Here is a 20,354-nt window from a genome sequence, read left to right as displayed (position 1 = left end):
TGCAAAAAAGATTCTGTCACCTCCCATCCCGATGGATCCCAGGGCTCTTTCCAGATCAGGAAACCTGTAGCAGACAAACGGTACCCACACATATCATGGCACAGCCGCAAATCATCAAAAGTGTCTCCCGCCTGAATAAGATTGTCGCGCATCTTCGGGATCGGAATCATATCCAGCCAGGGATGGTGCGGGTCAGTGCATTGCTTTATTGTCGGTTGTAATGAGGCCGGTAGTGAGTGACGATGAGAATTATGTGCGGATATGACACCAGTGAACATAGACTGGGAGTCGTCGCGCATGTCGGCTGTTCGGTAGTTTAGTATGTCTGCAATGTTGTATAAGGCGCGCACGATGTTTAGTTGTGTTAGTCCGAGGAGTAGATCGGCGCGAGGGGAGCCTTGGGCGAATTCTAAGTGGATTACGGCTTCTAGTTCTTGAAGGGGTACGTATTTTGACAGTTCGGTAGTATCAACCGGCAAATGGCATGGATCCAAATGGTCGAGGGAGCGAGGGAGAAGAGGATGCGTTGATTGCGTCTGTGGCTGTAGCTGTGAATTAATATTGGGACTCTTATAACGCTGTCCCTTTGCAGCTTGCTGTCGACGCCCTAGTTGTTGGTGGTGCATGTCAGCTAACCCTAATACATCCTAGATAGTTACACGTGGAACCTCACTTACTATAAGCACGTTGGTTTAGACGATTCTGCAACGTCTTTCTCGTCTTAGGATCGGTGATTCCCTTCCAACTCTCCAATAGCCTGACAGGGATGACGGGTTGAATGTGCCCATTTGATTCCATTTTGGTGTTTAAGACGCAATATGCGGCACTTGAATGGTAAGTCTAAGGCTGACACTTGCAGATGCAGATGCACGTTTATTTTTAATGTCGGTCGAAAGCTTTTGCCACATTCACTTTTGTTCCCCCACTATTTTCTTGCTTTTCCTCAAAAAAATGTAGAACTTGAATGGTTGGAATAGCGAGGCGTTATTTACTTCTTTGCAAGTATCCCAGAGCCATGGAAACAATCCAGGCTAAACCTATCACGGTTAGACTAATGCAAGTTGCTGACAAGTGCAGAGCTTATCTGCGAGTTTATATCCGCTAACGCCGCAACCCTTATAAGCTTCTTCAATACGGAGTAGATAACAAAGATCAAAACTTACATCAAGAGTCTTGCCAATGCGAATGGCTGACAGATGCAGACCATGGGTGTCTGGTTGATATCATCCAGATATTAGAATGAGTTAGTAATGTAGAGCTTCAAGTATATATACGCCCACCTGCTTGAAAGTCTACTTACTCACTTCTCACATCTCGATAGTTGCTATACTTGTCCCTCATGGTTGAAGCAATCCAATTCCGCGGCACCCCCTCCGGGCAGATAATCCAAACGAGAGCAACTCTCCCTGACATCAAGCCTGACGAAGCGCTCGTAAAGGTCACCCACAGCGGCCTCTGCGGGAGTGACATTCACCAGCTCAAGAAGCCTTTAGTTCTTGGCCACGAGGGTAAGTGGTGATAGCTTCATTTACTCCTAATAAGTATTAACAATCTTTCAGGGATTGGCATCGTCGAGCAAGTTGGCTCGGCGTGTACCCTCAAGCCGGGAGATAGAGTAGGCTGGGGACCATTGAATTCGACATGCGGCCGCTGCAGAATGTGCCACACCGGCCAGGACAACTACTGTCCAGAGATGAGGGCATATGGCTCAACTGATTACGATATTCAAGGCTCTATGTGTAGCTATGCCGTGCGAAGAGAACAGTGGCTGTTCAAGATCCCGGATAGTCTTGCTCCAGAAGATGCTGCCCCGCTGATGTGTACATATTCCTTCTTTATCCCTTTTGGTTCCTTTGTTGTTTTCAGATAACTAAAAATTATTTACTCTTTACAGGCGGTGGTGGCACAGTCTGGATGCCGCTAATTGACTACTGCAAACCATATGATCGCATTGGAATCGTCGGAGTTGGCGGCCTTGGCCACCTGGCCATCCAACTAGCCGCTAAAATGGGCTGCGATGTCGTCGTCTTCTCATCCACTGATGACAAAAAAGAGGAAAGCAAGAAACTCGGCGCAAACGAATTCTACGCTACAGGAGGCGTATCAGACTACTCCACGCTCGGGGTCACAAAGCCCATTGATCGGCTCCTCATTACGTCTTCGGCAAAGTTCAATCTTGGTCTCTTCTATCCGATCTTGAGTCCGAGTGCTAGTATATTTCCTCTTTCTGTGGACGGCGGAGACTTGAGGGCACCGTACATGCAAACTGTCATGTATGGGCGTAAGATTATAGGAAGCTGCATTACGCCTATCTTGGCAATGTGAGTTATCTCCATCCTTTCTTTAAGAAGAAATAAAGTCTTATTGACGTGTATGTGTGTGAAGGGAACAAGTTCTGGCCTTTGCAGCTCGCAATAAGGTGTACTGCATCACTGAAAAGTTCCCAATGACTCTGGAAGGGGTCACGACAGCTATGGAGAAGCTCAGATCTGGGAAGATGCGGTACCGTGGCGTCTTGAGTTGGGAGTAACATGCACACATATCTGAAATTTTGTTTAACCATTGTAGGCGAGAGGAAAGGAGTACGCTATTCAACTACTTGCTATGTTTATAGATTCTGTCTAGGTGCTAAACCTAGGCATGAAAAAGAAGGATCTACTTCAACAATCTCCCCCATCACTATAAAAAACCGCACCCGTAACATTCGCATCCTTCATCTAATAAACAACGACCCCGCCACATTCGTGTATCACTCGTGTGACCACTCGGGCTTTTTCTTCTCTGCAAATGCAGTCATGCCTATAATAGTATAACGTGTTAGCAGCAAACTCCAACAAATCCTCAAACGCAAGGGTAAGGGTGAGGTATACCAATCTTCTGGTCCTTACTGCCAAACAGGCCATGGAACAGACGTCTCTCATACTCCACACCCTCCCTCAAAGACAGCTCCTGGCTCTTATTAACTACCTCCTTCGCCGCCACAACAGCAACCCGACTGTAACCCGCAATCGTCTCCGCAGTCTTCAACGTCTCTGCCAGAAGCTCCTCCTTGCCTCCGTCAACAACACGAGCCGCAACACCCCACTCACCAGCTTCTTTGCCGCTGAAATTCTTGCCTGTTAGAATAAGCTCCATAGCCCTACTCTTGCCAATAGCTCTGGTTAATCGCTGGGAACCTCCTGCGCCGGGAATCACGCCGAGTTTGATTTCCGGCTGTCCGAATGTAGCGTTGGCTGTGCAGTAGATAATATCGCACATCAGGGCAAGTTCGCATCCACCGCCGAGTGCGTATCCGGACACTGCCGCAATGACAGGTTTGCGGATTGAGTTTGCAAGATGTGACCATGGGGCAATGAAGTTGTTGGAGTATGCAGAGGAGAAGGTTAGGGGTGCCATTTCTTTGATGTCGGCGCCGGCTATCGTCGGGTTAGTCATGTGTAGTTTCATGATTTTAGATTCATACAACGGAAGTGAACTGACCAGCAAACGCCTTCTCGCTGCCTGTCAAAATAATGGCGCCGATGTCATTATCCTGGTCAAAATTACTCAACGCATCGTTTAATTCCTGAAAGAGAGGACTGGACAGAGCGTTGAGAGCTTTGGGGCGATTGAGGGTGACTAATTTGTCAGATTAGAGCATTTCAGTAGCGAAGCATGAAGAAAGCTTACTTAATCCAACTCCTGGTTTCGGGGTCTCGGTGAGAATGTGTTCATAGGAAGCTGGGGACGTGGATGAGAAGCGTCGGCAGCTGGCGCGGGCCAGGTATGATGTCAATGCACTGTTGGTGCTGGATGTCGCGAGTCGCGCGGTGCGAGTGAACATTTTGAACGGCGTAAAATATGTGCAATTTGTAAAATGTCAAGTATCAACCGAATGCTCAACCACAAGAACAACAACAACAGTATCTATAACAACAACGACGACGACGCAGTGAACGTAAGCCGAGGCTCAGCCAAGCAAACAGCCAAAGCCGAGCCAAACCGAGAGTAGCCAAGAAGTTTGCGTAGTTTGCATTGTTCGCCGAAACAGGATAAGCTCGCACGTGCTTGCTGTGGCTGGGCGGCTGCCTGCATTTTGTTTTGGGGCCTGAGCTGAGCCAAGCTAAACTCAACTCAGGAGGACACTTTTCAAACGGCGAGGCGAGCCACAGATAACCACGCCAAATTACAACAATCCCATACGAATAATCGCCTTCGCGTCGCATAGGCTAACGAAAGACATTCGAAACTTCTCTCCTTACATTACTTCCTAGACGTGGTCGTAATATCGCGTCTCCAACCGCAGTCGCAATGGACGTCCCCGAGCCGGATCAGACTCCTTTCCACGCCGTTCAGGCGCAGACTTCTAAGATTGCCAGGGTAGGCGATATATATCAAAGATAAATTGTACAAACGAGAAAGGGTATTGACTGACACTTCTCTAGCAATACCAAGCATATCTAGATCAATTGACACCTTTCACCGCGTACCGATGGGTCGGAACCGGCGTTTTGCTTATCCTGTTCTTCCTCCGAATCGTCATCGCGCAAGGATGGTATATCGGTTTGTCTCCCGAATCGGTTATGTAACGTGATTCTCAACTCGTGGGGATTGAATTCTAATGGCAACGGCGGAGTATAGTGGCATACACCCTGGGAATCTACCTATTAAACCTGTTCCTGGCCTTCCTGTCGCCCAAATTCGACCCCTCCCTGACCCAAGACGAAGGCCTTGAGGACGGCGAGGCCGGCGCCTCGAGCCTCCCCATTAAACAAGACGATGAGTTTCGTCCATTTATCCGTCGTCTGCCCGAGTTTAAATTCTGGCATTCGGCCACCCGCGCAATTACGATTTCTTTTTTGTGCTCGTGGTTCAAGGTGTTTGACATTCCGGTTTTCTGGCCGGTGTTGGTCATGTATTGGTTGATTCTGTTTTTCCTGACTAGTAAGATGCCTTCGCCGTTTTCTTATCTCTTCGAATTCTCACTAAAGTCTAACAAAGTGCGACGACAAATCCAACACATGATTAAATACCGCTACATCCCATTCAATATCGGCAAGACCCGATATGGTCGCGATTAATCCACCATCTAATGCAATCGAAGTTATCTAAATGAGATAAAGAGATGATATCGACCCCCATTCGTCGATTCGAAAATCGAGCTGAACCCCGTTCGGTTAAATACAGCATCTGGATACCAATCTAATGGATCTGGAAATGAAAATATCACCATTGACATGACGTTCTGAGGAGCATGAGAGGAGAAGAAGAGAAAGGAGCATGTGGTACGATACTGATGTAACAATCATACTACTATTATTATCATTACTCGTATTGTTATTATTACTACTTATTTTATTACCATAACTTTTATTCCATGATATATCTCCTGCTTCTGCGCAATGTCTAGGTATCCGACGAGAACAATTGTATTATCAAATTACGTAAATACAAGCACAACAAACAATCAAAGCAACATCAAAGAACTATTCCCAACGCTTCAAACTTGGGTCCAAAGAAACCAGCTCCGCCAGTGTATCTCTCCAAAGCCGACCGATGAAATCCTGGCCAGCATCTTCATCGAGGAACATTTTTGCACTGCAATGCCGTCAATTAGTCAATCCATCTTTCACCCATACATATCGAAACCTGGACAGAGGCATAACAACTTACGGATTAACCTTGTTATTTTCATAGAACTTCCCATGACTCTCTTTCCCAGTCACTGCAACAGCATAAACCATCATCCTGCTACCCACCTCCACCGACCTCGCGCGAATCGCCATGATAACTTTCACAATGCATCTCATCCACAAAGGCGCATTTTTCTCCATTCCACTGGAAACCATACCAGGGCAGAAGTTATTGACGATAACCTCGTCAGGAGAGACGCGGGTAGCCAGTTTGCGCACAAACGCGTTTACTAGTAGTTTGCTATCTCCGTAGCGGGTCATACCGCTGAAACCCTCCTTGCTGTCAAAGTGCGCAAGAACGTTCTCGGTCTTGCCGAGAGGTCGTTTGCCTGGGGCTAGGGTGGTGAGTCTCTGCGCCCCGGAGCCGGTGAATGTGACGCGTGAAGGTGCCTGGCGGTGGGTAGATGTTGCTTGGAGGAGAGGAAGGAGTTCGAGGACGATGAGGAAGTGGCTATAGCTGTTTACTATTTATTTTGTTAGATCATGAATCAAAGGAAGAAAGAAAAGGGAAGGGAAGGTGTACCCTGCATAATCCTCTCATGCCCGCTCTTACTTGTCTGATACTCCATCAACGAAACACCGCCATTACACACCAGCACATCCAAGTACGGTACATCTTTCTTGACCTTGTCACAGAACCTCAGCGCAGACTGATAGTCATCAAGATCCAGGTCGAAGAACTCAATGACTGGCGATTCGTTTTTGCTGTTAGGAGCAAACTCGCGACGAAGCGCGGCAACGGCGTTTTCGCCTCTGGTTTTGTCGCGAGCAGTGATGATTATGCGAGAGGCTTTGAGGGACAGGAATTGCCGGGCTGCTTCGAAGCCCATACCGGAATTCCCGCCGGTAATGAGGATTGTTTTGCCTTGGACAGTTGTGCCGGGGGGGGTTGGGGGAACGGGGAGTTGGAAGAATCCCATGGTTATTGTATATAATGTATAGTAGCTTGCGGTGGCCTAGAAAAGTAGCACGTATGACGGTAAAGAAGATAGAACAGAAACAGTTTCTACGGGACTAGTGTCCGTTTTATACTTGCCTTGCCTTCATTCAACAGGAAATAGATGCCAAAAGAATAAATCTCTGATTGATTTCTCAGCAGATGACAAACTCTGAGCTTCTGTTTGAGTTATGATCTGCCCGTGCTACTTTGTACGGAGAGATCCATATTGCCGTTTCCGGAAAACCATACAATCGTTTTAAAGTTTAGGGTTCGGCCAATCTTGGTCTTACAGCCAATCACAGTGTCAGAAAACGACAGGGGTCGCCGACGCTAAAAGAGCAGGGGTCGCCGACGCTAGCGTATGACTAATCACATCTCCGTCCTATCACATCCAGGATTAGCCACCGTCTGTCCTTCATGTTCTACGTTTCTCGAATAAGACTCTAGAGTATATGGAGAACTACGGAGTATTAGGAAAGACTAACAGCAGAGGAACAAGCTGGCAATGCTAAGCACCACAGTCTGCGCGTCGTGCAGAAGCCGGAAGCAGAAATGTGACCGGTTGCTGCCGCAGTGTTCGCGCTGTGAGCGGTATGTACCTGATTCTTTCCACCGAATGGATCCAGTCCATACATTGAATTATACGCCTTTAGGAGACTGCAAAGGATCTGACATGATAGATTAGGCTCTGGCTAAAATGCCACTATCCAACCCCATTGTCCATATCAACATCAACATCGACCATACAGTTCACTGCTATAACTCCCCCATCTTCATCCTCATCACGAAGCCAAGATGGAAGTCAGTATAATGGCGAGGACGAGGATGAAGAACAGATTCTCATCAACGAATTTATGCACCTCCAGAGCACTGGACTGTCCTCTTATCTCCCTCGCTTAAACCAGATACTGGTCAACCACAAACACCAATTCGATACCATATCCTATGCCTACCTAACCTCCTGTCAGGATTGGCTGCGCATCGTGCACACAGACGATTTCCGACTTGGTCGTATTATTGATCCCAGCAGTGTAATCTCCGGTCAACTGCTGGATAGAGGGATCGTGACATTGATTTTTGCCATGTGTATTATCACACGGCCTTTGCGCAGACCCTCAAGATCTGGATCGGGTTTAGAACCTGATCCGCTACGTCATTTGATGTATGTCACTGCGAAGCAACTCTTTTTCTGTGGCGATATATCTTCGGCTGCCACGAAAACTGCAAAACCAACTCTGGCTCTGATTCAAGCCGGCCTCCTCCTCTCCGTTTATGAGTATGGTCAGGGTTTGCTGGATGCAGCGCATGCGACTATATCTGTCTGCTCAAGCATGGTGCTAGTCAGTGGCTTGCCGCTGCTGGACAAAGGAGCAATATCAATATTAAGATTAGAATCAACATCGCAGTTCGAGGATGAGGCGGCACAGACGTGGTGGGGAATAGTTACCCATGAACGGTAAGTCTACCTGCATACTATATGCCCGAGTTTATGTCCTTATATATATGCGTACAGAATGATAAGCGCCAAAGCCGGGATCCCTGTCCGACCGCTCAGTATTACCAACAACCAAGAAACAAAAGCAATACTTAACAACGACAAACTCCAAGCCGAAGTACAGTCTATGCTCCCACATATAGCGCGCAACAGACACTATGCAGCGTTTTATCTGCGTGTGAAAGCTACGGTGTGGCTAGATTTGGTTTTGGAAATGGTCAACTGTGGCGGACACAATACGAGTGCTAGTGGCATGACCTTTCGCGACCTCGACAGCGGATTAATCGACCTCCTAAGGATTTTGGTGCAGCTTGGCATGGGAAGTTGTTGTGAGGCGATTGCTATTGCTTTGAAGTACCATCTATCTTATCCTACCCGACCCAGACCAAGGATTCAACTAACGCAATTAACAGTGCATTCTTCCACTTACACAAATGGCGTCTGTCATTGGCTCAAAATACCGATTCGTACAATGACGAATCCTCCTTATCCGCACATGCAATACAGACCGTTCTACGGATTCTCACTGATATTTCCACTGATCATATACCGGGAGTTATTCATCGAGATGTTAGCACCACTAGCATTGATAATGGCAACGATGCTCAAATAACAGCCAAAGAAGGAATGTTCATCGAACTCTTCCCTTATGCCGTGCATATGATCTACCTAATCTTGATGGAGGTTCATACCTATCGCTCTTCAAGTCAAAGACAGGGGCAGGTTGGGGATGCATTCGCAGTTGAAATGAGAGTTATGAGACAGATATTGGAAAAGCAGACGAGACGGTGGGGGATTGCTTGTACTTTCCCCCTTCTATTCCTTTCTGAAACCATGTCATAGGTTTATGCTAATTCCGTTATAGGTGATTATATTGCCATTCTCAATGAAATGGGGTCATAACATCGTTGGCCATATTTAATTGATTTTGAAAGTACGCTATATCTAGCAAATATGTGCAACAACACATGCCCCGTGAGTTAAAGAGCTCCGATAAAGGCATTGAAGAGCAAAGTAACTACCTGTTGATAACGACGTCTCACCCATGTGCCAACCAAATAGCACTCTTGGCCTCTCAGTGTTCAGAACAGGATTACTTCATATCCGTGCCACCAGACTCTTCAACACCACCGCTCGAAGTCAAGACAAAGCTATACTTCGGATCATACGAGGCAGAAGTATCGATCGCAATTGTAACCCAGCCAAACAAGCCATCTTCCACGCTATCGCCGAGCAACACATAGTTGATGACAGGGTCAGAAGTGGTATTCTCGGTTTCAGCGAGGAACACACGATCATCAGCATTCTCAGTAATTGTGATGGTATTAGTGCTGTACGGGTACGTGCTCTCCACTTCCGTGATCAGGTCCTGGTCATAGAAAAGCTGGCCAATGTGCGCCACCGAGCCGCCGGTGATAGTGCCGTTGGCCAGCACAGTGATATCATCTCCGATATGAGCGACGATATGGTGGTGAGTGGCGCGTCCCGAGTAATGACCCGGGAAGAGGGTGTCGAACCGGACGACGCCATCGCTGTCTGCTTGCTGTATGCCACGCAGGAACGTGCGGTTGAAGTTGGCTGTGTCTTTGGCGTTGCCGTTGCCGTTCTCAACCACGCCGGAGTACACACCGGTGGCATTGCAGTTCCAGACATCCCACCACATGTTGGTCAAAGGCTCGCAGGTGTCGACGTCGATGAACTGCGCTTCAAGGGTGATGTTCACGCCGACCTCGCTTTCGCGCAAGTCCGTCCTTACATATTCGCCGAGCACGTAAAAGGGGCCTGTTTCGCCCTCCGGGTTGAGCACGCATGTGCCATTGTTGGTGAAGAGGACGTCGTCGGCCGTACTGGCGTTGATACTGGAGTTGGTTACCAAGTGGGATGTGTTGAGCACTGTTTCCGGGTCACGCGCGGTCAGACGTGCACCAGCTGGTTTTGAACGACGAAGACTTTCGATGGTATCACGGCGGCGTGCTTCGGTACGCTTGTAGACACCGCTAGCCTCAAGCTGGCGAGCACATTTCTCAAGGCTGCGGGTAACATGCTCCTGGAAGGCACGCTTCTGGATGAGAGCACGCTCGTCGATTTCCTCATGTTGCTCACCTGGGTGGGCAACAGAGAGGCCGATGAAGCCTGCCAGGGCTATCTTCAAGAAGACTTGAAGTTTCATGGTGTTCAAAGGAGAGATAGAGAAAAAAAGAATTTGAACTTGTTCAAAAAGTATTTGGCTGGAACAAAGTGCCCGTCAGACCAAGACATTTGCATCCACATCCCGCCATTTTATACTTGATGCCAAGCTATTGAATCATATTCTCGCTCGTGAAATAAGATCAATCCATTTGTCCTCATTTTTGAGTCCATATTGGTGAAAAATTGGCAACCTCGATCACACCCCATGCAATCGAACAGAATTGAGGACAGACGGGCCATAGTATTCCGTTTATCTTCCAGGTTTATTTCTCCGCATCTGACTAAATAATGATTTATCATTCGCTGCAGAGGGTGGGAGTGCAGATGCTTCGTGATCGACCGTACCTAGACCTCGACTTTCGCCGGAATTACAAAAATGAGATATAGTCATTTCTGTGTAGGCTGACGCATATCATGCGCAGGCCGGATAAATTTTTAACACAGAACGCGGACAGATGTACTTGTGTCTTTGCACCGTTGCACTCATGGCTTGGTACTTGGACAAGGTTGTCGTCCATGTTCCGCATGCCAAGGCTCCCGACATGAACGCCAAGATGTCCAGGGCGAGCGGCAATTGGTGCGGGCGCCTGGGCCATTACGACGCTTTTTATAATTATAGTTATCAATCAGTGCGTTGTCCAATATGGGCGAGACGGGATGTGCAGATCCTTGATCATTGTGGCATGGCTTAAGGAACGTTGGGAGTTGCTGACGCGGTCTCGTGGTGCTTGCAGTCAGGGTAATTACAAATTGAGGCGCTTTGAATGGGTCTGAACAAGTTTCAATGACATATTCTCATGTTCTTGGATACTTGCAGGGAATGAACAGACGGCACGGCTGACGACACTGTTGGCGTTAGGCGCGGGATAACCTCACTCTCACCCGGACGTATACCGACGACTAAAGTAGGAATAGGTTGTCTTACATATTATGTACTTGATTGTATACACCACTTAAGATCTATCCATAATCCCTATATCTGCTTATACTATTGACACAGCATACCTGTTAGAGACGGTCTTGCAATTGACATGGGAACTATACTCATGCCCACGACAATCCATCGTGACTCGCCCATCAGAGCTGACTACCGCCGAAATTGTTGATGTTGTACCAAACCTAGCAGCAACTGATGAATTGCTAAGTGCTATCTATGTTTATTTTCTGCCCGTCTTTTCTGGATATGCTGCTTGACATGATGAAAATATGTATGATCCTTCATATATGTATACCCACTAGTTGGCTTGGGGCTATTCAATACGGATCCGTCCACTATGGATGTATTTCCTAGACCTTAGATTTCCTCTGAGATCCATGCTAATCTGATGAATGATCTCAGGTTGGCCCCAAACTGCGATGATTGGACATTGCGCACTTACTAGATCGTGTTGATAGGGTGCTATACCAGGCTGTTATCTAGGTACTCACTGGATGACTTCGAGGCACATAGGTATTTATTGTGCTACATCAGTAGACTATATACAAATAGGTCCTCTTTATTCCTCACTTATCCTTGTTACTAGGCAATGCTGGGATGCGCTTAAAGTTCATACTGTGTTGTGAATAAGCAAAGAAAAAGATTTTTAGGCCAAGTTACTGCCCTGTTCACACGCCCAATAAGATGCCTATTATAAGACCCCACCGTAATTCTCGATAAATTCCCTTGAGAGTAGGTTGGAGCTACCTTCCTCCCAGGGGTGGTCAATCTCGACATTTCGTATGAGATCCGCATGCCTGACACTTCGGGGCTTAATATCATAAGGAAAACTCAGTGGATGGCCAATCAAGCCAGGGGTGATTTTCGCCTCGGGCACAATCCCCTTTCCTTGGTCATCAACTGCCATGGTGATGTTGAAGCTTGCTATCAGACGGGAAATCGTCAGGAAAAGACTCTCATCAGCCAAATATCGCCCAGGACAAATCCTGCGACCATATCCAAAAGCTTCTGTCGCAGGATCTGGCTCATTGCGCGGTTCCAAGTATCTGTCTGGATCAAAAATGGACGGATCTGAGTAGATTGACGGATCATGCAAGAACCACCAGATTGATGGCAACAAATATGCCCCCTTTGGGATACGGAACCCTGCGAAAATAATTTCCTCATCAGTGACATGCGCAGTTCCTATGGGGACGACCGGAAGCCATCGCAGTGATTCCTTCACCATGCCATTGACATAAGGCAAATTTGGTCTATCTTCAAACCGGGGGAGCCTTTCTGTGCCGACGACGGCATCAAGTACCTGCTGTGCCTTCCGCTGAACTTCTGGGAACAGAATCATAGCTAGGACGAGGCTAGTAAGAGCCGACACGGTAGTGTCGGCACCGCCTCCATACATGATTGCGGCTGTTGACTTGATAGCATTTTCGTTGTTGTCTTTGTTCCAACTATCGGTATCATTTCCAGAGATACTATTGAGAGCCGAAGCCACGTAGGATGGCCGATGGATTCCCTTCGCCATCTGCTGTTGAACAAACGCATAGGGAATTTCCAAAACTGCCTGATTGATCTTGTTCCATCTGCGGGCCACAGATTTGAATGATGAACCTGGCAGCCCTTCTGGAAGATAGTTGAGGACCGGGAAATAATCGACAGGCCACGCTAAAGGAATGACTGCCAGCGATAAATTATGCATCATGCGCTCGATCAAGAGGACCAAAGGATCGGGTGCCCGCGGCTCAACAGAGTAACCATATACTATTTTCAAGATAATCGCGCTCGCCTCACTGCAAGTATTAGTAACAGGGTAAGCATTATGTCTCTACATGATGAAATGAGCTGACTCACGTTTTGATATGTTCTACCAAGTTACGAGGCTCATCTAGCAGCCGGAGAAGAAACCTACGTGACTCGACATCCTGAACGTCTCGAAATGGTGCGACGCTCGACTTTGTACCCAACTGCTGGTGTATCAACCTACGATGCAGGCGGAAAGTAGCATCATACGGCATGGCGTTCACGAACGCGCCAAACCCGCTTAGCGAAGTCGCAAACTGCGTCTGGGGCCGCGACGACGTCTTGGCAGAAAGCTTTTCCATAAGGCCATGTGCTGCTTGCCTGTCGTGGATTACGATGAGCGTTGTGCCGAGTACGGTGATGGAGCTGATGGGCCCGTATTCATCTTTGAAACGCAGCCAGTGTTGGTATTCCGGAATCCCCTTCGGGGGCAGATGTGCAATATTGCCGACAATGGGAAGAGGTTTCGGTCCAGGTGGGAGACTATGACTAGTCTTCTCGTTGCGAAAGAAATAATAGCAGAGGGAAATCAATATAATAGCGAAAATGGCTTGCAACATCATGTCCGTAGTCTTCGGTATCGAGTGATTAGCCAGAAAAGGAGACGATGGAACCAAGTATGAAGAACTTCAGGCGACCCCTACCTAGGTACGCAAGAGATTGTTTGGGACAACACTTTTAATTCGTTTTGGCCTGGAATATTTCTTCGGATGGAGCGGCATTGCCCGCAGGACTTCAGATCAAAAGATACAAGGGTTGCTGCAGCTTGACGAAATTGACAGCCAGTGAGTAGCGCAGTTCAATCCGCAAGCCCTAAAGTGGATTACATACTGATCATGCCTCGCCACTTGACTACCAAAATAACCCTGGGTGGGCCAATGCACCGTGAGTGTTTATAAAGCACTTGATCACTCGAAGACAACCAATACTAAGCCCCCGATCTTGAATCAATATTTGCCACTGGCATGCTAGTATTACTACTGACATTACGTGGATCGTCGAACTCGGGCATTGATGCATTAATTGCTCCCAAGTATACCTAAGCATATCGGCCTTAAATCTATCCTACTTAGGTCCGGGCTCCCCGAAATATATAACTATCTAGGTGGAAGTAGGCGGTTTGTCAAATTCCGATGCAGAAGACAAGGGTCAGCTGCTGTTAATTAGTTTGTTATAATGGCAAGGTCAGAAATCTGCGCAAATGCTCTAAATCAACGCAATTTCTGGCGTCCCTCCTTCATACTCCTGCCGATGCGCCTTGCTTATGTCTACTCTGCCTCTTACTCTCTCTCTTTCTTGACGCAAAGAAGTTATATAACTTTGTGGTCGCTTCTCCCTAGGCTTTTCTTTTTGGAGCGACGTGTTACAGCTGCAGTGGTTTGGACTGTGCCTGGTAACAGGCTGTCATTATGGAACGGAATCAGTTTAAATCATTATATGTAGACGAGTCGCTCGTAAGTGCAGGTTAGAGCAGTGAAATCAATCCATAATGAACAAATAAATAAGAATACTCCAGGGCTCTCAGCGCTACCTGAATAAGGGCCATTATATCTATGTAGGAGGAGTCTTTCTTCATTTACATTGATATTATATATACAATAAATATCCAGTCTTGACTCAATATTTAGCAAGTAAATCCGACCGACGCCATCCTGATACGGTACCGAGAGCCGAGGCCGATCACTATAAAACGAAAATCACAGTCCGCACAACATTTATTCGTCACGCATTCTTAAAAGTCTGACCAGAAGTTCATTTTTGCATTTCCGCCATGCTTTTGAACCCCGAATCAACCCTCCTCGACTCCAGCGGAGTTCCGCTTTGGCGCAAACAGGATGTGAGCGCCTTTCAACAATCAGAAGCCACTAGCAGTAGCGACTTGTTTAAGAGCAATGTAAGAAAAAGAAAGAAGTTCTTTGGTCCTGAGGATGAATTATGCTTGCTAAATGACATACTTCCTGTGCCGACAGGAGAATTCAAGTAAACCGAACGCACAAAGATGGGATCGTAAGCGAGCTTGAACTTCTGGGTTACTCGCCATGCTTGCTGACGAGACTGTGGACAGAGTACTTTTCCGAGGAGTCAAGGAACAGAAAGGTATCCTATGCTATGCCATGCTACATGTGCTTGACCCCATGCTGAATGCAGCAAGCCATCAAGCATTAAATCTGCTGCTCGGGACTCTCAGGAACCAGGTACGTATTCAAACCCCCGTAGTATGAAACTGTCTCGTTAATTCTATATGCATAGGCATGATTTCACTGGGTGCCGGAGCCCCATCAAGCTCTTACTTCCCCTTCAATGAGGTTGAGGTTAAAGTCTCCAATTCTCCAGGGGAGGCATCCGAGTCAACCATCCACGTGGGCAAAGACGACTTTGAGCCCGGAGTCAATGAGTACAGTAAGCTTACTCCAGCAACTCGGAATTTATCAATCTCTCACACTTGCCATCTAGGCCTGGACGTCGCTCTCAACTATGGACAGGGCACTGGATCTGCACAGATGCTACGCTTCGTCACGGAACATACCGAAGTAAACCCCCTCCCCCTCTACCTTTTCATCCAAATTGGTTTGTGACTCGACTAATCCTGAAGAGCAGCTCATCCACAACCCCCCCTACGCCGACTGGCAATGCTGTCTAACAGTCGGCAGCACATCCGCCTGGGATTCCACGCTCCGCATCTTCTGCGAAAAGGGCGACTACATCCTGATGGAGGAATACACCTTCTCCACCGCGCTGGAAACAGCATTGCCCATGGGCATAAACGCCGCCTCCATAAAAATGGATGACCAAGGTCCCATCCCCTCTGCCCTCGACCATCTCCTTTCCACCTGGAACAACGCAGACAACCAGCGTCGCCATGGCGGTGCCCGCAAGCCGTTCCTCCTATACACCGTGCCTACAGGCCAAAATCCCACCGGCGCAACTCAACTTCTCGAGCGGCGCAGGGATATCTATCGAGTTGCCCAGAAACATGATCTTATCATCGTCGAGGATGAGCCGTATTACTACCTCCAACTGCCGGCATACCATAACACAAACCAGGAAGTGAAAGTGGACAATCCTCGCCAACTCATCCCGTCGTATTTAAGCCTCGACGTCGACGGACGAGTCCTGCGCCTTGACTCACTATCTAAAGTCCTCGCACCAGGCTGCCGCACAGGCTGGGTAACAGCATCACAACAGATAATCGATAAATTCGTGCGACAGAACGAGATCTCGGCGCAGAATCCCAGCGGGTTTTCGCAGGTGATTGTGTACAAGCTTCTGAACCACCATTGGGGCCATACGGGTTTCGCGCGGTGGTTGGAGGGGATACAATCCGAGTATACATGGAGACGGGATACGCTTCTTCGAGCATGCGATGAGTTCCTCCCTGGGGATATTGCGAGGTGGAGTCCTTCGCAGGCCGGGATGTTTGTAAGTGTACTTCCATGCCAAGATACCTATGTAGTGCACAGGGGGGTTTTATTTTTTTTTTTTTTTGTGTCGCTAATTGTGCTTAGCAATGGATTGAAATTGATTGGAAGGCACATCCTTTATACAAAGCTGGCGCCGACCATGGCACAATTCAACGTGCGATATTCGCATCTGCGGTGCAGCAAAAGGTTTTTCTGACGCAGGGGAGCTTCTTCTGGTGTGATAGCAGTGCACCGGAGAGTCGAATGTTCTTTCGCGCGACCTATGCTTCGGCCTCGCAGGAGAATTTGACAGAGGCGGCGCGAAGATTTGGCGTGGCACTGAGAAATGAATTTCATTGGTACGATTAAAGAATTACTCAAGACTCAAGAAAACATCTGAGACACTCATAATCGAAAAGCACTAGTACGCTATCATATGCTCAGGGTATATTATAAAATCTATAACAAGCAACAAGGTATCATTTTATACGCCGCCAAGCAAACACCAACCAATCTATATACCAAGATTAAATAGTCAACGCCTCCACTTCAACACTGCTTGATCGCTCCGGTTTTGGGCGTGTCTCGCCGTCGATTTCGGCAGTTTTCGTAATGACCCATGCAGATGCGTACATGTTTACACTAGTGATGTCAGTATCTCATTTCAAACACATCTACAAGAAGGAGACCTACCGGTCAATGCAGCTTCCTGGGAATCGTGCCCCAACCCGTCGAGGACTAAAGCCGTTGGCTTCAAAGTCCTTGACATACCACGGATCAATACTGGCAGAACGCAGCAAGACGCGACCTCCCATTTTCAGGGCGCGGTTTAAGGCCTGCGCTTGCTTGGCAGCGGCGTCTTCTTCAGGATTGAACCAGTCCATAGAATCCATTACCTAGTTCCATTAGTCGAGATTGTCCCCCAAAAAGAGGGGGGGGGGGAGGGGGAAGAACAAGGAAAAGGCGGACAAACGTACCACTGCAATTGTCAGTGTACGCGGTGTGATGCGTGCAATGACTTCGTTAAGACCGTCGGTGTGAATGCGGAGTCCGTCAAAAGCGCCAGGCGTGGAGAGCTTCTTATGCGCCTTAGGGGTCAAGTATGTGGGATGGCACCTAATCATTAGCACGAAATACAAAAAAGACACACCAAGGCTGGGCAAAACTCACTTCTTGGAGAACTTTCCCTGCAGACACAGATAATAAAAGTAATTGTCATTGCTAAGCAACGTATCCTTCGCAACCGGGTCAAATGTATCCACCACATACTCCCAAATCGCACGTCCGCTAACATCTGAGTTCTTCTTGACGCCACCGCTCAGACCCTCGCGCTTCAGATAGTCATCGATGATCATGTTACGTTGCGGCGGCGGAACACCGGCAGCCTTCCAAGCAAACCACTCCGTCTTGACAATAGCCCAGTTCAGAATTCGGCTAATCAGCACCTTACGGATAGAGGGCCAGATCTCGCGCTGTTCATTCAAAGTTGAAGCCTCACACAGCCTGTCGTTGACTTTGTGTAGGCCGAAAATCGTGAACAGGTATCGCACCAATTTAATGGCCACGCGAGATCCACCCGTCTCGTAGAGACCTTTGTTGGATCCCGAAGTGAAGACATCTGTCTGCTCGAGCCAGTACTGGAAAGCCTGGCTTGAAAGATGCGGGCTCAATTTGCCAATCAGCAATTCACGGAACTGGGCATGCTTGCCCTCTCCAAAGATCTTCCACACGTCGTCGTAGTCTAGAGCCGAGAAAGCGGCTACTTTAAGCTCAAGCAAGTGGTTCTGGTTAGGGTTCATATCCACTGCGTGAACGCGCTTGGGGCTGTTTTGCAGGTAATCTAAAATATTGTCGCCAGCACTTGTGATGGTCAAGATCACGTCCTCACTGTTGATGTTCAATAGACGATGGTCCACACGAGGATCTTCCCAGTTGAACGCGTAGATATACTCGTCCTTGAACTGGGTGTGTTTGGGCAGTTGGTCGTTATAGTATATACGGTAATGGTGGTTCTGGTAGAAAGCCGAGGGCAAGGGAAGGTTAGAGCTGAGGTTGACTACCGCCGACTCGTATGCCTTTGACTTGATCTCTGGGGTTGCGTTTTCAACAGCATCGCTCATGGCCTGTCGGTGCTTGGCGGCAGACAAATAGGGAGATTCAGTCCAAGTCGCGTTGAGCATTTCAATGCTGGACTGTCCAGAAGTAATTTCCTTTTGACAGCCCAAAAAAATGTAGTATGGAATTCCTCCAAGAAGGTAGTTGCGCTCACTAGCGGAAATGATTGTACCAAACTTGTACTCCAAGTAGTCTCTGCGAGCAGCGTCCAGATTGACACGGTCAAAGTCGAACCACGCGCGCCAGAATGCCCGGCCAAGCCAGTTCACATGTCGATTGAACACACCGCCAGTATAGTTGCGGCAGGAGACGTCGACGATATTTTGAACTACCCTTGTTAGCTGAAATAAAAACCGACAGAAGTTGTTACATACCGTAGAAGTCGACCACACCGAGAATGCCATCGCTCTTGACGAGGTTTTTCATCGAATCAACGACGCTGTAGTAATCTAATGTCCAGTATTAGCTAGCATCCTATCACAAATAATTACAGCTAGACCCACCGGGAATCATTGACAAGCTGTAGCTCATGGTCACGATATCGGCACCACCGTTGCTCGCACCGTTTGCACCCGGCAGACGAAATTCGCGCGCATCGCGACAAATGACCGACACATTCTTCCAGCCTAGACGCGCGAATCTCTGGCGAGCGACTTCAAGCAGGGACGGAGATAGATCGACTAGGTATACATGTGAGAAGAATTTGTCGACGGGGAGGAAGGCGTTCATGGCCTCGATGTTGTAGCTATATCAATTAGCCTCAAGTTCAGAAGTTTGAAAATGAAGAAGCATACCCAGTGCCCCCGCCGATCTATTGTCATGTCAGCTAGAATTGCAATTAGAAAACATCGCGTTACTCACATCAACCCAAACCGGCTTGGAGATTTCATGGCACGATTCCCGGTACTTCAATTGCGAGGCCAACAATGCCAACATATCTTCACGGCCGCAAAGGAGTTTCTTACGAGTGGCGTCGTACACACTAGCCTGTGGTTCGGTCAGCGGAGAGAAGAAAGAAAGCAACAAATTTTGTTGTAATATATACCTGAGCGCGGTAGAAGCTTTCCAGAGCGTGCTGCTGGCCGGTCTCACCTGCACGGTCACGCTCATGGGGCTTGATGAAGCACGAGTAGGCGAACTGGAGATACGACAGAAGACCCTTGTTCCAATCTCGCTTGTCTTTCTGCAGGGACAAAAGCACAGCGGAGGCGACGAGGCCCAGTACGAGCACCAGCGCAGCGCCCACCATGATGTGAGGGGTGGACAGGCCGTCCAGGACGTGGAAGGAGGAGTGCACGACACTCATAGTGAGAATGATGTTGAAGCCAAGGCTGACACGAAGAGCACTCAATTGAAGCAGCTGAGCTGAATTTCCGATCCGGAGAGTAAACAGTGAATAGCACGAGCTCACGAAGCGAGGGAAACCCAGCGTCAGTTATTATAGTGCATCGCAAAGCAAGCCCCCCACCGGTGCTTGCCCTCTGGCCGCGCCCACCATGGCTCTTTCCACTGGTCAATGGCTGCGACAACGCATGCTGAGTGCCTGGCGCTTGACTGCGAGCGGCATAGCTGTAAGATCGAGGCATCCCAACAAAACAGAAGCCGCGTTGTCCGCATGTGCTGCCTCAGGTTTGTGCTTCAGGTTTATGCTTTGCCCCGCCAGCCAATCGCCGCCCGCGCTGCCACCACGCCATACGCTCCGAACCATGGTATTTGCTTGTCTCAGTCCATTAATGCATTTTGCATTCGATTGCACGCCGCCTCGCAGTCAATCATAATATGTCACATACCTTCATCGACAGAACCC

General features: G+C 48.2%; 9 protein-coding genes across 9 annotated transcripts; 3 read left to right on the top strand and 6 right to left on the bottom strand.

Moving 5' to 3' along the window:
* Window positions 1–427: 427 nt before the first annotated feature.
* UA08_07581 (hypothetical protein) lies at window positions 428–798 on the bottom strand (the record flags this gene model as incomplete). The annotated part of the gene is made up of 3 exons (XM_020262490.1): window positions 428–607; window positions 637–647; window positions 678–798. The coding sequence occupies 3 exons, from the start codon at window positions 796–798 to the stop codon at window positions 428–430; spliced, it is 312 nt and encodes a 103-aa protein (XP_020117394.1).
* A 541-nt stretch (window positions 799–1,339) lies between these two features.
* On the top strand, window positions 1,340–2,325 carry UA08_07580 (hypothetical protein; the record flags this gene model as incomplete). Its single annotated transcript, XM_020262489.1, has 3 exons — window positions 1,340–1,508; window positions 1,560–1,820; window positions 1,895–2,325. 3 exons carry the CDS (start codon window positions 1,340–1,342, stop codon window positions 2,323–2,325), a joined length of 861 nt encoding a protein of 286 aa, XP_020117397.1.
* Window positions 2,326–2,749: 424 nt separating this feature from the next.
* On the bottom strand, window positions 2,750–3,823 carry UA08_07579 (putative enoyl-CoA hydratase, mitochondrial; the record flags this gene model as incomplete). The annotated part of the gene is made up of 4 exons (XM_020262488.1): window positions 2,750–2,799; window positions 2,889–3,416; window positions 3,481–3,618; window positions 3,670–3,823. The coding sequence occupies 4 exons, from the start codon at window positions 3,821–3,823 to the stop codon at window positions 2,750–2,752; spliced, it is 870 nt and encodes a 289-aa protein (XP_020117396.1).
* Window positions 3,824–4,290: 467 nt separating this feature from the next.
* UA08_07578 (Protein RER1) lies at window positions 4,291–5,060 on the top strand (the record flags this gene model as incomplete). Its single annotated transcript, XM_020262487.1, has 3 exons — window positions 4,291–4,359; window positions 4,425–4,542; window positions 4,621–5,060. The coding sequence occupies 3 exons, from the start codon at window positions 4,291–4,293 to the stop codon at window positions 5,058–5,060; spliced, it is 627 nt and encodes a 208-aa protein (XP_020117214.1).
* A 405-nt stretch (window positions 5,061–5,465) lies between these two features.
* Window positions 5,466–6,592, bottom strand: UA08_07577 (hypothetical protein; the record flags this gene model as incomplete). Its single annotated transcript, XM_020262486.1, has 3 exons — window positions 5,466–5,577; window positions 5,653–6,136; window positions 6,226–6,592. The coding sequence occupies 3 exons, from the start codon at window positions 6,590–6,592 to the stop codon at window positions 5,466–5,468; spliced, it is 963 nt and encodes a 320-aa protein (XP_020117215.1).
* Window positions 6,593–9,200: 2,608 nt separating this feature from the next.
* UA08_07576 (hypothetical protein) lies at window positions 9,201–10,277 on the bottom strand (the record flags this gene model as incomplete). Its single annotated transcript, XM_020262485.1, has 1 exon — window positions 9,201–10,277. One exon carries the CDS (start codon window positions 10,275–10,277, stop codon window positions 9,201–9,203), a length of 1,077 nt encoding a protein of 358 aa, XP_020117208.1.
* Window positions 10,278–11,925: 1,648 nt separating this feature from the next.
* On the bottom strand, window positions 11,926–13,591 carry UA08_07575 (hypothetical protein; the record flags this gene model as incomplete). The annotated part of the gene is made up of 2 exons (XM_020262484.1): window positions 11,926–13,021; window positions 13,083–13,591. The coding sequence occupies 2 exons, from the start codon at window positions 13,589–13,591 to the stop codon at window positions 11,926–11,928; spliced, it is 1,605 nt and encodes a 534-aa protein (XP_020117209.1).
* Window positions 13,592–14,802: 1,211 nt separating this feature from the next.
* Window positions 14,803–16,801, top strand: UA08_07574 (hypothetical protein; the record flags this gene model as incomplete). Its single annotated transcript, XM_020262483.1, has 6 exons — window positions 14,803–14,925; window positions 15,220–15,226; window positions 15,282–15,431; window positions 15,486–15,562; window positions 15,630–16,451; window positions 16,538–16,801. 6 exons carry the CDS (start codon window positions 14,803–14,805, stop codon window positions 16,799–16,801), a joined length of 1,443 nt encoding a protein of 480 aa, XP_020117206.1.
* A 158-nt stretch (window positions 16,802–16,959) lies between these two features.
* Window positions 16,960–19,796, bottom strand: UA08_07573 (hypothetical protein; the record flags this gene model as incomplete). Its single annotated transcript, XM_020262482.1, has 9 exons — window positions 16,960–17,074; window positions 17,126–17,328; window positions 17,410–17,548; window positions 17,603–18,875; window positions 18,922–18,996; window positions 19,051–19,292; window positions 19,342–19,358; window positions 19,409–19,534; window positions 19,593–19,796. 9 exons carry the CDS (start codon window positions 19,794–19,796, stop codon window positions 16,960–16,962), a joined length of 2,394 nt encoding a protein of 797 aa, XP_020117207.1.
* Between the last annotated feature and the right edge of the window lie 558 nt (window positions 19,797–20,354).

This window comes from Talaromyces atroroseus, assembly GCF_001907595.1.
Source record: "Talaromyces atroroseus strain IBT 11181 chromosome Unknown scaffold_11, whole genome shotgun sequence".
NCBI classification, from domain to species: Eukaryota; Fungi; Ascomycota; class Eurotiomycetes; order Eurotiales; family Trichocomaceae; genus Talaromyces; species Talaromyces atroroseus.
Note: the sequence above shows the minus strand (reverse complement) of the source record. Positions and strands in the feature narration are given on the sequence as shown.